The sequence below is a fragment of the Aricia agestis genome, chromosome 12 (genome assembly GCF_905147365.1).
Source record: "Aricia agestis chromosome 12, ilAriAges1.1, whole genome shotgun sequence".
NCBI lineage: Eukaryota > Metazoa > Arthropoda > Insecta > Lepidoptera > Lycaenidae > Aricia > Aricia agestis.
In genome coordinates, this window is record NC_056417.1 from 9,889,171 (window position 1) to 9,907,148 (window position 17,978).

Consider the following 17,978-nt stretch of genomic DNA (forward strand, 5'->3'; position numbering starts at 1 on the left):
CAGCGGGCTTAAGGTCAGGTTTTCCGTACGTCATTTCCGAATTCGTTTTCCGTATTGGGAAATTCGAATGCATAGAATCTGTAGAAAATACATTGTAGCACACGTTCGTTTTTCTCCGTATGGAATGAATTCCACACGTACGTTTTAAGTGCACTGTGCAGGGCGGCGCGTTCACGCTAGTCTCTGAGATTTCAATGCGGAAAACGAATTCGGAAATCGATTACGGAAACTTGAAAAAAAACTTGAAAACAGACAGTGAAAACTGTTTATTTGAAAGAGTTAAGTACATAATGTGAAAAAGGAGTTGTGTAAAGTATTAGTAGTGTGTATGATTGTGAGAGTATTTTGTAAATAATTATTATTAGGTATAATAATAATTGATGTAAGATTAAAAAAGTCAATACTTTTACTCATGTGCTTGTATTGAGTGAGTACAAACTAAAATACGGTACAATAATTACAAAAAAATACAAACAGGTTACAGCGCGTCAATCATATGTAAACAAAAAGGAAAAAACAATAATGACCCAACCATAAAGTTAATATACCTAGCGGAATAGAGAAACAAAAGGCTGAGCAAGAGAGATGTCACCATCAGTAACACTGCGTTTTAAAAAGAGACGTGTGATACGTGACAGCAGCACTATTTTTTGACGTCCAGTCGGCACGCGCCGCACGTTGACAATTTAATCTCATACGAGTAGAATTTATGTTCAATCATGCTTGTGTAAGTGTATACGTACACATGTTTTTCACACAGATGAAAACTAATTTCGGTTTCGTTTGACAGCTCGAGATTGTTGCTCTATTCCGCTAGGTATATTAACTTTATGGACCCAACATAATTTTTGACTTAACAATAAGTCAGTGCTACTGTCCTCAATTATTATTTAATAGGGCGTTCACTGCCTTGAGCGTGTGCCCGGCGCGGCCACACGCGAGGCGTGCTTACGGGCGAGATTCATATATTTTGTTCACATTTTATTATATGAAATTTTATTAAAATGGCTGTGAACATTTTTGCATTTTTTATATTTTTCATTGAAATTTTGTAAAATTATTGCGCTAGGTCTTAAATTAAACCAAAATTATACAAAATCTGAATTAAATGTTATTAAATAAACATTTTACATAATAACATGTAGTTAAAGGCAGTTAGATTCATTAAAGTAATCTTATGGGTATATTTTTTAACAAACTCATTTTACGAAATATCAACGCTTGTTTGACTTTGAATAATCATTCCTATTGACTGTAAATAGATATTATTTTTATAATTATTTTAAATATTGTCTGAGATAATAGATCATATTTTGTATTATTGTCGAGTTTGATATTATGATGTTAAATAAAAAATATTAAAATATGTTTATAATTTTATTTAAACACCAATTTTTCGTCATTCAAGTTTTACATAATATTATAAAACACTTTTTCACGAAATAAAAAAATAATAAACGATTAAAGCAAATAAAATTTTATAAATTACAACAAAAATAATTATATTAATAACAAAATTATCTAAAGATTCATATAAGTATCCAAACATTTCATTCCATTCTCATCTCCGAATAATATAACATTTTAAATAAATGCATTTCTTAGATAGACATTCACTTTACATTTTAAATTTCAATCAAAGCATTATATTAATGCCGCGGCCGCACATGCGTCTATCGTCACGAAGCTTCGTGCTATGAGACGATACCGTTGGACGATACACGCAGATCGTCCAATGGTATCATCTCAAGCACGAAGCACTATGCATGTGCGGCCGCAACATAAGATATTCGTTACGTGACCGACATATCGACTAATTATTCGAATAATGTATTAAATAATCGATTATTCGATTTTTCTAATATAAAAGAATGTTACGTATACTTTATTCTTCACTGGAATGTTATTACGAGTCACTAATTATTAAGTGTTTAAAATGAATTTCCACCAAGAACCGGCAGTACAATCAATTACATTTTTTTTATCAGCAAAAATCTTTTTAAGAGGGATTTGTATTTTACATCAATATTTTTTAAGCTTTGCTTGGGATAAAGTACGAGCGATTGAATACGTACTTCCTACAAAAATAATTTACACTGTAAAATATAGTGTTATGGACCATTTTCAACGGTCATTCACTTGTTGCTTCAAGATAATATTATACTTTAAGTATGTTATGAGACAAAAATTCTATTTAAAATTTTGTAAGTATGTTAAAAATTCTACTACTGACTAAGGCTGCCTTCAGTCGCGAACCGCGCAGCATCGGCAGCGTTTTAGTATGGAAGTCGCGCTGCTGCCGCACTACTCGCGACTTAATGTGAAGGCAGCCTAAGATACATATACTATCGAAGAACTTGATTCGTAGACAGCTGAGAGACCTACGTCAATTTACGTCAATTCAATGTTAGCTATGATCTGTCGGATAGGTTGTGATCGGTCGATAGTGCGACCAAATTACGCAGGTCCGCCATCTGCTTATGACTCAACTTCCCCGATAGTAATTTAAGTATATTGTGAGACAAAAAATCTACTTACTATTGCAATGCGTGTTTTCAGAGAAGACGGGAGGTTTACACACCTCCCCCTTCGAAATTTCAGAAAAGTTCCATGACATACGACGGGGACGCGTTTTCACTCAAGTCTGTGCGTTGGTTGAGAATCCTGAGCGCCTCAGTGGCGGGTAAAGTGATGGTGGCGGCTAGCTCCGCCCCTGGCACCGCCCCTGGGGGAGCCCTTGCGGACAGGGGCCCTCGTGCTAGCGCGGTGCAAACACGCCGCGCGTCCTCGTAGTCTAGGTTGAGGATACGGCAGGCTTCTTGTAATCTGAAAGTTTGGATTTAATATTATTAAGGGCCTGTTTCACCACTTCCTGATAAAATGTCGGATAGGCTATGCACATTTTTTTTGACAGATTCTCCATACTCTATCTGTCAAGTTAAGTGGCCTATCCAGCACTTATCAGGAAGTGGTGAAACAGGCCCTTAATATAGTAGACCTGCGTTAAGTGAAGCATTTTCAAGAACATCAGTAACCAAATAAAAAATTGGACGCCGCCTTTCTCTTTTATTTTTGCCAAGAGATGCAAAGTTCTGCGAGTCTTGTTACAAATCATCCTTGAGATAGCGAGCAGAGGTGAAGTCAGAAACGGTCATTCTCCTTCTCTTTAAAGTTTTCCTTTTTTAATGCACCATGCGTTAAATATAAAAGTGTACATCCCAACAATATTATCAATAAGTTTGAACGTACCTCGGCAGTATTTTAAGTTTTTGTGCGTTCTTGTTTGGCGGCGCGAAGGCCGGCACGAGGTTCCGTTTGACGTCGTGAGTTAGCTGCAGCGTGCCGCCCGTATTGAACCAGCTCTCTAGTACCACTTCCTGGGAACAACAGAAAAGCGTTATAAATATGCCTTAAAGATATAAGTACTTACCATAGGATTTAAATCTTTTGTTTCAGGTAAGTGTGACATACTTTAAATCTTCACAAACTGCAAAATGTCTGCGATATACCTACATCAACGCGAATACATAGATAGTAAAATACTGCGTCGCATAGCATTTTGGTTTAAACAGTCATAAAAAATATTTTTTCGTTATTCATACTAACATGTGGCCCGCACAGCGCTTTGCTGCCGGGCCGCCTTGCCGCACGCAAAGGGCTTATGGATTCCATCTGAATATTTGCTCAATCTAACCTCACCTAACCTCTCTACTTACCTCATACAAATGTAAGCACTTCGTTGTCTTTTATCGATGAGATCTAGCTTGATTTTATGTTTTCTTTAAAGCTGCAGCATCTTTTTAAATCAACCCATTCCTACTTAACCTCCTTACCTCATACAAATGTCTATCCACGTGATCAGCTAACAGTGCACGCAGTCTCGCCGCAAGGGGCGGGGCGAGCGCACGCGCGGCGCACGTGGTGCGTGCACACAGCGCCGCCAGCGGCCCGCATAGCGCCGTTGATACGCAGAGAGCGGAATCCTCTACTGTTACCATGGCGTGCCATCTGGAAATTAAAGAGACGTTTAATAACATACTTAATGCTCAAAGAATTACGACAAGTGAAGAACTTTGGACCCTGAAGAAGACTTTGAGAAGAAAGGAAAGTAGAAGAATTCACAACTCCGCAGTCGGGTTAAAAAGGCGCAAACAAAACAGTACAAGGTAACTTATAGATAATTTTAATGTCAAGCTAAATTGAGCGGGCGGCTGATAGTAGAATTGCGGAAGCTCCACCGACAAAAAATAAAAAGAATATGTTTTTTGTTCTGTTACGCAAAAAAGTAGTAACGGAGTAACATTACATAATATATTTAAGTAGACCTCAAATCTGCAAAACTTACTTCTGCTTCTTATAATCCCGTATAGTAGCCTTAAACTCCAGTATAATGTGTTCTGCTAGCAACGCCAGGCCGGCGTTTCGGAGGTGTGCTAGTAGACCGCTCACTTCAGCGAACGCCCCGTCGTCCTCCAAATCGTCTTCAGCTGTAGTATCCACGTTCAATATCTGTTCCGCTATCAGTCTGTCAGTTGCCCACTGAAATAAATCAAACTTTTATTATGATAAATGGAAGACTCTAAGGGAGGCCTTTTGCCCAGCAGTGGGACAGCATAAGCTAATTAAAATAAAATAAAAACTATCTAGTTTTCTAAAAGATTGAAGAGTTACCTCTAATGATAAGTACTCACATACGGTTTTGCTCGATAGTTTTACTCCGAATCGAAGGAAATGACATATTTGACATATTTAATTCTATCGAGTCAGTTTTGCGGTCCACACGTTGGTTATTGCTCGATTTGGAGTAAAACTATCGAGCAAAACCGTATGTGAGTACTTAGCATAATTCTAAGTACTCACATACGGTTTTGCTCGATCGAGCAATAACGTCGAGCAACGCACGCAACGCACAGCCCAAACCATTGGACCGATCGGGCTGAAATTTGGCATGCAGGTAGACATTATGATGTAGGCATCCGCTAAGAAAGGATTTTGACCAATTCCACCTCCAAGGGGTTAAAATAGGGGATGAAAATTTGTATATAATAATACTTCTTAACGCGAGCGAAGCCGCGGGCAAAAGCTCGTACAGTATAAAATCATAAAAATTTTGCAGTATTTAATTATGTATTTTAATTTTATACTACCATTATGATCGATCAAATGCAACAAATCTAATTCAAGCCTAAATAAAAAAATAATTTCATTCCCTATTAATTTATTTCGCATGCTAGGCTGAAGAAATACATAAAAAGTCAGGCGCCTATAATAACACAAACTAAAATAGATATACCACGTCATTTTGTTCGTTCTGCTCTTGCATGGTTTCCGGCAAAGCGGAACTCCTCCTCGTCACCTCATTCAGAGCTAGCCGCTTCGCCTGAATCTCCACTTCACTCAACGACATAGTTTCTGCTATTTCTGGCTCTGAAAGTTTATTAAAATTTTAAAAATATATTGAACTAGATGACGCCCCCAACTCCGTTGCACCAAAATAGTTTATCGCGCGGAAACCGTAAATCTTTCCGGGATAAAAAGTATCATATTATTATGTCCTTTCCCAGGACTCAAAGTATCTCCACACAATAGAATACAATAGCATTTCCTGGAATCCGCGATCGAAGTCCCCCTGTAAGTCCTATAAAACTCAAAATGTTTTTCAAATCGACATTACTTCTGATTTTTTTATTGAGTAAAATTATCTGTATTGTTAAAAGATGTAGATCTATGTATACACATTCATTGAAGTTTTTTTAATGATTATTTCTTTAAAAATTACTTATTCTAGAAACTTTAGCGCCTTCGCCGATTACAACTTGATAGTTTACCTTCTCTGCCATCTTCTAGCACAACGCTGCCGACGGTGGAGGGCGTGTCTTCTGTTCTGTGCTGCTGCTGCGTGAAGTGCTGGAACTGGCGCCTGTAGTAGTGCAGCTGAAGGTAATGCTGTAAGAAAAAAAGTAGATCACAATATGTAAGTCCTTAAAATTTTGCACAGTTTAAGAGTAGGTTTATATGCCTCATTTAAAGAAACGCATTTTTTTTTGTTCGAAAGTTTCACCCACATGAATAGGGGTGCCCGTTGTACCGTTCGCGGCACGTCGTGTCACGATACGACGATAGCGGCGTCGTGTCGTGTCGTGTCGTGTTACAGTGACGGCTCCGCGCCGGGTTTGATGGAGACGCGGCCTTAAGAGGATACACCAGGGGCGAGAGAAATTGAAAATAGGTATTTGAAAATGTATTGCTGTCTCACCAATTTCAAGTCTCCCACCGCAGAGCGCGATAGAGACAACACGACAAAGGTTCTAATAAAAGAACAGAAAATCTTCGATTCGCTATCCGCTGATTCCTTCTTCAAAACTTAACCGATTTAAGTACTTTTTTCATTAAGAATTAAAGCAAGGCTTGAGCTGTGTTCCTATGTTTCATTTTTTTGTATATTTTAGCCAGTTTTGTTTTCTGGGTGTTTGAACACAGAGGAAAATCTTGCCATCTTTTTTGAGTTTTTGGACGTTCTTATCTTTTTTAATAATAAAATTATGAAAAAAAAAGAAAACATAGGGACATGCTAATAGTGGCCATAGATATTCAGGAAAAAAATCATAACTCTACCGGCATTATCCAGGGAGGAAACAGGGTACAGCGTTTGTATGGAAAAACGGCGGTGTGGACTCCTCTTTAGTAAGCTATAGTTACCATCACCATAGTCGCGGAGGTCATGATGTTCCCGTGGCTTGGCAAGTGCCTCCGTTAGCTAGCGTCCACTTGCCAACTTTTCGGATGTAGACAATCCTACAAATACGCGGTAGGAGCTCCCAATGCAGAACGGCATTTCGCGGCGAGAAAAAAAAGTGCAGTTACCAGGGAGTGCGCCCACTGCACCAGCACGGCGCGCGTGTGGTGCGCCGCGTTGACGATGGCCGGCAGCGGCGGGGAGCCACCAGCAGAGAGCTCCTGCGCCGCCGCCCCCAGCAGCTGCGTCAACCGCACGCGCCACTCCTCCACCAGCTCCAACTGCAGCTCCAGGAACTGCAGCCTGACGGTGTAAATCCAGGTGTACTATCAGAGAAGTTGATAGATGGCGGACCTACGTAGTTTGGTTTCGTCATGTCAAACACAGCCAATGAATAAACATTGAATTGCCATGGCCCGACCAGATGACGAAGGTTCGTCAACCGCCTATGAATCATTTTCTTTGATGGTACCTAAACACAGTCGCACTAGGAGAGATTTAAAGATTGTTACCATATATGACCAGTTGTTGGACAGCTAAGGTTTTTTTTACAGAAATAGTTGTAACAAATTCAATATTTCGCATAAAATAAATAGATATTTATTTGCGCTCATAAATTATATAACTAGATATGCAAACATGAGAGTGAGAATGTTTTTCAATTTTTTTTGGTAAAAACTGAAAAGTAGGAAAAAACCAGTTGTTGGACAACATTTCTGATATTGGACATTCAAAGCCAGTTATTGGACAAGTAAAGTTCGATTGCAATAGAGTTAAAATAGGTATTATAACCTGCATTTGATAACGTCCTAAGTATAAAACCCTAAATAACTATACTGACCTATGTCCAGGCTGAGGCAGCGCAGCGTATCGGTCTTCTATAGTCTTGAGCAATGTCACGAACCAGTCAGCGCCGCGCGGCACCCACAGTAAAGCGCCCACCGCCGCGCCAACGCCTGCTGCTACCGGCTCCGTCCACTGCTCGTTGTCCAATATATCGTCCATCTTCGCCAGAGCGTCTGTTGGACAACAGGTAAAATATTCTTAAACTTCAACTAGTAATATCTGCGAAGTTTATTCATAGGCAGATTGCGGACCTGCGTAATTTGGTGCACTATGTCAAATCCAGCCGACAGATCGCGATTAAGGGCGTTCGCTGCGTTAAGCGTGCGCCCGTCGCGGCCACCCGCGAGGCGTGCTTGTTTTATGTCATCCCATAGAGCAGCGCTGCGTTGAGCGGGTCAGCCGTTGCACGATTACTATCGCGAGCGCATGGCGCCGACGCCCGCCACGGGCACACGCTCGACGCAGCGAACGCCCTAATATTTAATTCATAACTGGTCGCTGTTAAGCATTAGTGTCCTAACCCACATTTTTTTTTTTTTGTTAAATTTTGAATGCAGTCTTGTTTTAAATCATCTACAGAACATAACTGCATTCATAACTCAATACGTAATTTTTGTGTGGGTTAGTACATGAATGCTTAACAGCGTCCAATTGACATAAACATTAAACAAACCAAATGACGTAAGTCCGTCAATTGCCTATGAATCAATTTCTTCGATGGTACATTGTTGTTGATATGTGACGTGTTGGTTGCCTATAATAAGAAGTTAAATAGTCTGGTCGAACGCATACGCTTACAAAATATGCGGGGAACTTACTCGTATATGTGCGCAATGAAAGAGTCATATATCTACTTCTCTATTAAACTCAGACACGATAGATTAAAATTTAATGTCTGAGCAATACTTAACAAATATTGCGTACCTCCTAAGTAGAACCTATCGTTATTAGGTCAATGTACATAATTCTACATCCTTCTAGAACCGCTATCCCCAAACCCGCCGGGACTTTATTTGTGGTCCACGTGATGTTAAACATTTTGAAATTCACGCCCACCGGCAAAATAGCGTGAAGTCTACGTGATAGTCGTTAATTTTTTTTCCACTTTTAAGTCGTTAATTTTATAGAATGTTATTTTTTAACCCTACAAAATTTTTGTTGCGGCCCGCGACACCAAGACCAAAACATGTATGTGGCCCGCATGAATAAAAGGTTGGGGACCACTGTTCTAGAATCACCATATAAATAATAGCGATAGATCTAAAATATATACTTTAACTAAGAAATTTACACACGGTTTATTCAGTTAATTTTTTTTAATTTCACTAAACTTACATTTCCTTTCAACGGCCAGCCATTGCACGAAAGTTTCAGCTTTGGTCAACACAGACAGAATATTGCTGGCTTCATTCTCTGTCACCGTGATCAATTCTCTATGGAATCCCAGGGTTTCGTCCACAGCGTGCGCAAACGCAGCATCGACGTCCACACCACCTTTCGACCCTTGTGTGTGGTACGCTGCGAGCACTGTATGTAACCTCTCAGCGGCTAACGCTATGAGTCCTGTGTTGAATTCGTTCTGCAAATAAAGAGTTTGTAATAAAAAATAAGATAATGCGGACCTTGCATGACCCTGAAGCGATTTCGATATAAAGCAATAACATTCCACTTATATGATGACCTCTGTGGCTCAGTTGGTGGGCTGTTGGACGGGGGTCGCGGGTTCGAATCCCGCCGACAGAACAAAAAGTTTACAAAGTTCCTGGGTTATGGATGTGTATTAAATATGTGTATCATATAATAAAAATCTATACTAATATTATAAATGCGAAAGTATCTCTGTCTGTCTGTCTCGCTTTCACGGCAAAATTACCAAACCGTTTGTAATGAAATTTTGTACACAGATAGTCTAAAGTCTGAGAAAGGACATAGGCTACTTTTTAACTGGAAAAAAGGGTTATAAGGGGGTGAAAATGCGTAAATTTGTTCAAATTAAGTTAGTTTCAAAAATTCATAATAGATGGCGTCGTGCCGTCTCCTACATCGCGTTGACGCTTACTCAAACGTCTTTCTATGAGAAGTGGTATCATCTTGCGTCAGATTTTCGATGTTTTCGATTGTTATTTCTATTTGGCATGTATTTAAATCAATATCTGTATATTCCCTTTTCTCGATCAAAATATTTGAAAGTTTCACCAAAAATACTGACTTGCACACTAATTATGCATCCTAAATAATGCGAATTCATCATACTATTTAAAGTTATTTGCAAAACTGTTTTACTGAACGAATAACTATTAATAAAATTGTATATCTAACAATTCCTTAGTTCAACAAACATACTACAACTTTTTAAAGGAAAACCATCACCTAAATTACTTTTAGGAACATCATTTATTCTAAATAAAACCCAATTTAATCTGTTATGTTCATATAATTAAGAACACATAAAAATCGTCAAGTGCTAACTTAACATGGATTAAACTTTGGCAGTGAATGGTAACTCAGTTTATAAACAATAATAATAAACAATCGGCAAAGAGCGAGTCGGATTCGCGCACAAAGGGTTCCTTACCGATATATTGCAAAATAATTAAGCCTCCGGCTTAGGAATTGCACTCTAGGGGTTTGACAAGCTACTAAAGAAAAAAAAAAAAAGAAAATAACAACTGGGGGCAGGTGTCCACCCAGTGTCCCATCTGTCTTTATTAAAAAAGCCTCCTAGAAAGGGTCTATAAATTTAAATACTTGAAACACTACTTGACACCTGACCTTAAGGATGACTGTGATATTGAGAGAGAACGGAGAGCGCCATCACTTATCAGTGAGGGCAAACATGCTCGCTCGTCGGTTTGCGCGTAGCTCACCTAATGTCAAGGTGACCTTATTCAGGGCTTATTGCACCTCCTTCTATACGGGTAGCCTGTGGGCCAATTATACCCAGAAATCGTATAGCGCTCTTCGTGTCCAATTCAACAACGCGTTCAGGGTGTTGTTGGGTCTGCCTTGGCGCTGCAGCGCGTCAGGGATGTTCGCTGAGGCACGAGTAGACTGCTTTTATGCAACCATGCGAAAAAGATGTGCGTCCTTGGTGCGACGGGTGAGGGGCAGTACCAACAGTAGACTGAGGATGTTTGCAGAACGTTTGGATTGTCCTTGTGTTAATCGATGTGGAGCTGTGTCACATGGATTAGCAAAATAGTTGACAAATTGTTAATATTATACTAGCTGTTAGCGACCATTTTGTTAAATTAAATTAAAACCTTATTTATAATTTTTTAAATACTAACATTAGCTTTTAAGAATAAAGTGTTACTAACAATTGGGCCAAATGTAGTCTGAAAATAAAATTTATTATTATTATTATTACAACTGGCTTCAATTATAAGTCGACGGAGCCCTGCTACGCGGGGCTCCTACTTCTGGGTGGTTCACAAAAAATGACCACGATGGCTATAGCCACTATAGCCATCTAACCTAACCCAATCAAGTCGTATTTGGCCAACATTGCTATTAATTATTTAAGAATCATTAATAAATTTATTAACCCATACAATTACAATATAGTAGTAACTTTTGATAATTTTTCTGAATTTTTACCAAGAAACCTTGAATTACTTATATAGTTTTGGAATGATAAAATCTTTCACCATATCTCATCATAATTATCAAAAATCTTTGTCGCTAATACAGAAATAGATCAAGATATATCTGTGGTCGCTAAAGAGTAAAGAGCGAGCGCAAAGGAGGGACTGCGGCGTTAGGCTAAAAATATTTTAATTGCACGATTTATCAATTTGTATACTTGTTTTGATAATAGAAATTGATTTTATTGTGGTGCACCTTTCGATATCGTTTTTAGAAATTCCGTTGTAAGATTGTCCAATTTAGAGTGCAAGTTAGTATTTTTGACAATTTAAATTTTAGTTTTACAAATAATATATCCGATGTATGAAACATATTTTTGGTGTGAATTCGGTTATAAAGGTCGTCTCGTTTGGTCGCGTATGATGTTTAAGTTTTTTTTGAAGGACATGTTCAGTTAATCAATTGTTTTTTTTGATCAGCATTAGTTTTTCTGGTATGCATTCAGTTAATTAGCGGAGTTAAGGTAGTGTGCTGCAAAATTATTCTGATGTGCATTTAATAATATCCCTTTCTATTTTACGTTATAAATAACTCAGTACTTTATCTATGCAGTGACGTAACCTTAAACGGCTTAAACATATCAATGTTAAATAGTTTATGGGTAAAGTTGTGTAATTGGGGGGCTAAATATATTTTAAAATTTGGCAAAAATAAAGTTTAATTAAAAAAAATGAAATAAGTAATGTGCACACTGCACAGCCGTTATTGGGTGTTTTGATTTAAGAGGTACCAGGTTTTTTTTTATAAGTAAAAGCTTTTGACACCAATTTTGTTGACATCGCGCGCTGTAAACTGAAGTCCACGCGGACGAAGTCGCGGGCAACAGCTAGTCTTAAATCTTATATATAAAAATGGATTTTCAAATGTGTTAGTCGCGCTAAAACTCGAAAAGGGCTGAACGGATTGGGCTGATTTTAGTCATAAAATATTCGTAAAAGTCCAGGGAAGGTTTTAAAGTGACACAAAGTTCACCGGGACAGTTAGTATATGTATAGTATAAAAGTATTAAATATATTTCCATTGTCTGGTACCTGTAACACAAGTCCTACAGGTACTTACCTCGGGGCCAGACTGACGTGGTGCGAAAAAAAAATAATAACATGCAGATTGCAGAGAGATTTTAAAGTATTTATACATGAGGCTATATTGGGATTGAAAATATGTACTTAATATTATAAATGCGAAAGTGTGTCTTTTTTTTTTTTATGAACTAAAGGGGCAAACGAGCAAACGGGTCACCTGATGGAAAGCAACTTCCGTCGCCCATGGACACTCGCAGCATCAGAAGAGCTGCAGGTGCGTTGCCGGCCTTTTAAGAGGGAATAGGGTAATAGAGGAAGGTAGGGATGGAAAGGGAACGGAATAAGGGAAAGTAGGGAAGGGAATAGGGTAGGGGATTGGGCCTCCGGTAAACTCACTCACTCGGCGAAACACAGCGCAAGCGCTGTTTCACGCCGGTTTTCTGTGAGAACGTGGTATTTCTCCGGTCGAGCCGGCCCATTCGTGCCGAAGCATGGCTCTCCCACGTCTGTTACCTCTTCATGCCCAAACTGCTGAACCGATTTGTCTGAAATGGTATGGAAATACTTTCAGTCCCGGGAAAGGACATAGGATACTTTTTATCCCGGCACCATACATCCCGCGCGACTAGCGTAACGGAGTTACGGGCGTTATCTAGTTATGTTTAAAGCGTTATTGTAAACATTACTTACTACAGCATCAATATGTTTCATTTGCAGCTTATCAGCAACTGGCTGGACATTATTTTTGACGAACGCCTGATGATCCTTTATCCAAGTCAGAGTCTGAGTAAGGAACCATTCCGGCCTGTCTATACGGGCGGTCTGCCTAGAGCCAGTGAAATGGAACGCAAATCTTTTCTTTAATGGCCGTAACAGGATCCTGATTGGCAAGCTCGGGTTCTGATCTGCAAAAAAATAAAGAGTTTACAAATAAACACAATTAAAAAGGGCATAGTATAATGGCTATCCAGGAAAAAAATTACAAGGTCCAAGCAAACAAATGGCAGGTAATATCATGCACAACAAAGTTACAGGTAAAATCATTAATTATGAATTTAAATACTAATCACCATTAAAATAAATTTATTTGTTTGGACCTTGTAATTTTTCTGTTGGATAACCAATACACAGTTCTGTATTTCAAAATTTTACTAATATTTCAATATTGAAATGTTAAATTATAGTCTGGCATAAAAGTGAAGAAATTTAAAAGTGGCAACATTGCAGTCTCATCCCTTATTCTTAGATTAATTTGAAAAGGATGACACTACCATGTTGCCACTTTTTAATTTCTTCACTTTTATGCCAGACTATACTTTGACTACTTATTGCCTCACAAAGAATATTTTGAAAAGTTGGTACTTAAATATATATTATTATGAATGTGAATATTTCTTATTTTTACCTTGTGTAATATCAGTAGGTAATGTAGCATTCACATCTTCCGGCTCTTGTATAAGAAACAGGTGTCTTGTAAGATTTGTGAACTTGTTCATTACCTCTTTTGGTAATGGTGAATTTTCTGCTCCAGAAGTAGATAAAGGCCACTTTATCACTTTCAGATGTTCTTCGTAATGCCTAAAAATAGATAATACCTATTATGTAAAAATACAATGTTATGTCATAACTAGAAAAATATCTAAACATGTTTCATGTGATGACCTCTGTGGCTCAGTGGGTGGGCTGTCGGTAGCTCAAGCCGCGGGTCGCGGGTTCGAATCCCGCCGATGGAACAAAAAGTTTTCAAAGTTCCGGGGTCATGGGTGTGTATTAAATATGTGTATCATATAATAAAAATCTTAAATATATGTATAGTATAAAAGTATTAAATAATTTAAATATATTTCCGTTGTCTGGTACCCGAAACACAAGTCCTTCAGGTACTTAGCACAGGGACCAGACTGACATGGTGTGAAGCATCCATAGATATTATTACTTATATTATAAGATCGATCTTTAAGAAAAAGAATAACTTCAAAAATAACAATCTAGAAATCCATACTAATCTATACTCTATACTATACTAATATTATAAATGCGAAAATATCTCTGTCTGTCTGTCTGTATGTCTCGCTTTCACGCCAAAACTACTGAACCGATTGTAATGAAATTTTGTACACATATAGTCTAAAGCCTGAGGAAGGACATAGGCTACTTTTTAACTGGAAAAGGGGGTGAAAATGCGTAAATTTGTTCAAATTAAGTTAGTTCCAAAAATTCAAAACAGATGGCGCTAATAGTCATTTACATCGCGCTGTCGCTTGCTTTTAAAAGTTTCTATAAGATGTGGTACCATTCCAAATTATATTTTTCGATTCTTTAGATTGTTTTACACGATTTTCAATTAGTCACTACTCAGCTGTACTTTATCTATGCAGTATGCAGTGACGTAACCTTAAACCTATGAATGATACATTATAGCTGTTTATGGGTAAAGTTGTGTAATGGGGGGCTAAATAAGCTTTAAAATTTGGCATAAATAAAGTTTAATTTAAAATAATGAAATATTATGTGCTGTTTTTGGGTATTTTGATTTAAGGAGTAACAGGGTTTTAAAAAGCTTTTAAATTTAACAGTAATTTTGTTGACACCGTGCGCTATAAACTGAATTCCACGCGGACGAAGTCGCGGGAAACAGCTAGTAATATTATAAATGTGAAAGTATGTCTGTCCGTTACCTCTTCACGTCTAAACCGCTAAACTAATTTTGATGAAATGTGGTATGGAAATACTTTAAATTTCAGGAACATACATGGGATACTTTTTATCTCAGAAAAATATATTGGCTCCGCGCAATTAACGAATTTTGACGCAAAGGAGTTGTGGGCAACCACATAAAGTTACAATATATTAACAGCAAATAGAAACTGCTTAAAGAACTAAATAGGGATATGCTTTCTATATTTTACAGTACGTAAGTATCTACTTACTTAGTAAGGTTTTCTTTTAATATATCATGCCAGTAGTGTGTGTAGTCTTTAATGTATGTGCCCCTGTGTCCATTCCTGTATTTATTGCACATAGCTTTAATTTCCCCATAGAGAACCACAAGTTGTTCATCATCCTTGCATTGTTTCATTTGCGCACTAAAAAAAATATGTACTTACTTAGATAAAAATTGAAACTTCATTAGCTATGTCCACACTATGTGCTTTCTCTTCAATTTTCGTCATCTCCTTTCATTCAACTTTCGTTTTGGTCGCATTCAATAATTGAATGTTTCAACAAATGCACCGCCAACATTGTCGTTTTTTGGATACGGTCAGATGGCATGCGTCAGGGGCATGCCTCACATTCGCTGTTGACTACGCTATAACACATGCCTTTGATGAACAGAAAAAGGCACAGTGTGGACAACAGTCATACACTTGTATCCCAATAGACAAGCTATTGGGATACAATTGTATGACTGTGGGTTTATTACTCGATTTCTGTGTTATGGTGTTGATTCACTTAAGATTTAACCATAACTTGTATTTTAGGGTATCACAAATTCAAAATAGGAGGCCTGAAAGAAAAAAACAGATACTAAAAAAAACAACCTACCATAGTTCTTCAATTCTTGCATATGATTTCAAGTAAGCTAAAACTTCCTCCAATTTAGCCATGGCTGTAAACCTTTTATCCAACTCTCCCATTATAGGTTCTGTTCTTTGAATAAAGTCATCTACTTTTATTTTCAACAGCACACTCTTTTCTTTGAGTGTTTCAATATACTTTGAATTACTTTCTGCCTTTTCAATAGCGGATGACAATTTTGTTGGAACTTCATCATTACATGCATGAAGCTGAAATTATAAAAAAACAGTATTATAGTGTATGATGTATGCCGTATAGTAGGTAAGTAGTAATTGTAGGTACGGTATGTACTTTTTATTACTTATTAATCTTGAATATCACTTACACAGCTTTGCAAATATTTTTTTTGCTCTGCTAATTCACTTTCCAAATCCAATGTACTAGTTAAATTGGTAATATCATTTCCAATTCTAAAATTAACATCTTGTATTATGTCTTTCTTAGATTTTTCACACAATCCCTTCATTTTTATTTACTGTCAATTCAAAACCTGAACATCTATTTAGTCACTGTATTAAGTATTTTTATAGAAATCCCATTGAATTTTTATTCTTTCATTTATAACAAATTTGTTTGATAAAATTGAATTTTTGATTTTGCAGCTGAGTTGTAATTATTATTCTTCTTCTTCTCTATACTAGTCTATACTCTATGACATTATAACTTTTTTTTTAAACAGAACCGTAGAGAACCCAGAACCCGTCGAATAAAGCTGGGAAGTGGGAACAAATTATCGGACGGTGTGAAAATTTTCGATACATATTTTATGAATGTAGCGTGTTTTCACATATTTGTCAATTTGACTTTGACCTTTTTCATGACGTTATGCTAGCTCACCAGAACAACGCGATTGTTGGAACAGTTTTTCGGGAAAATTACCCTTCATGGTGCAGGTTTGGCAGTACAGATATGTATTGCTGGTTGCAGGATTCTACCGCTTGTATGTCTCAAGTAATGACGACCAAATGCCGCCAAAATTGGAGCTGATTTAATTCTTGTTTTTATTACTTTCACGATGCAGCCGCCATGCGTTTGCCACTGCTACATCCAGCATGTGCGTAAACAGTATCTACCAGTTACCGCCAATTTTTGTTTCGTATAACAGTGTGAGAAAATCGATTGAACAGTTGACTTGAACCCACTCATATCCTTGTTATAGCTTTGATAAAAATGTAGAAAGCTAACGTCCACATTCTTTCAACAGTAATACATCTGTTTATTTTTCTCAGAACAAAAACGCTGTAATCACGGACGTAAAAAAAGTACGGACGGATCGCCATTAAGAAATGAGTGAAGCACCCTTAATAAGCCCAGGCGATCATATGTACACATCTTGCACAAACACTCGCACTGTAATAAGCCGATCGTACCGCCATTACGCAATTAGACTGCATCGCGGTGACACGTCTTTGTCATTCATAAATAAAAATAAATATGCCATCTTGTGTTGTAAAATGGTGCAAGATCAATACAACCTTACACAAAAAACATCAAGGAATAATATTTCATAGGTAAGGTAACATATTTTTAAAGTATTTTGATAAAATAATGTAAATATTAATTCAACTTCAACAGGTCAGTAATGTCCATAACGAAGTGGGGAAATTTTCCCCAAACCGGGGAAAATTTTAAATTATTTTTAAATAATCAAATAATGAATTTTATTGTCTTTTATTAGTGTCATGTAAGTATTTAGCATACTATTGACCAGTAATTAGGCAGGAATACAATAATAGGGGTGTAGACAGTAAACGAAATCTAATACAAATTATTGTTTTTTTGAGAGTTTGTATTGAATTACCGAAAATGGACATATTTTACTTAATAACTTTATAATATTTTTTATATTTAATAAGTGATTTTTTTAATTGAAATAAGAGTGTATTTATTTTTTATACATATTTTAGGTGTAACAAAATACTTATGTACTATCAGAGAAGTTGATTCCTATGCAAATCGGGGACATAAGTAGTTTGGTTGCGTTACGTCAAACCCAGCTGACAGATCACAATTAACATTGAATTGACATAAGTATTCGACCAAATAACGTTGGTCTGTCAATTGCATAGGAATCAACTTCCTTGATGGTACATCTGTAAAATAAATATATTTCCTAAAAATAGTCTACACCCCTATTAATTTCTTAA

The 17,978-nt window shown here is 37.2% G+C and overlaps 1 protein-coding gene across 1 annotated transcript; it reads right to left on the bottom strand.

Annotated features, from left to right (window-relative positions):
- Nucleotides 1-1,718: 1,718 nt before the first annotated feature.
- Nucleotides 1,719-16,369, bottom strand: LOC121732185 (RAD50-interacting protein 1). Its single transcript, XM_042121979.1, has 14 exons — nt 16,157-16,369; nt 15,799-16,040; nt 15,183-15,338; nt 13,658-13,830; nt 12,943-13,157; nt 8,918-9,161; nt 7,578-7,755; nt 6,865-7,039; nt 5,829-5,946; nt 5,294-5,427; nt 4,346-4,539; nt 3,834-4,008; nt 3,250-3,377; nt 1,719-2,826 (listed from the first exon to the last, which is right to left on the bottom strand). Exons 1-14 carry the CDS (start codon nt 16,295-16,297, stop codon nt 2,598-2,600), a joined length of 2,502 nt encoding a protein of 833 aa, XP_041977913.1. The 5' UTR covers nt 16,298-16,369; the 3' UTR covers nt 1,719-2,597.
- Between the last annotated feature and the right edge of the window lie 1,609 nt (nt 16,370-17,978).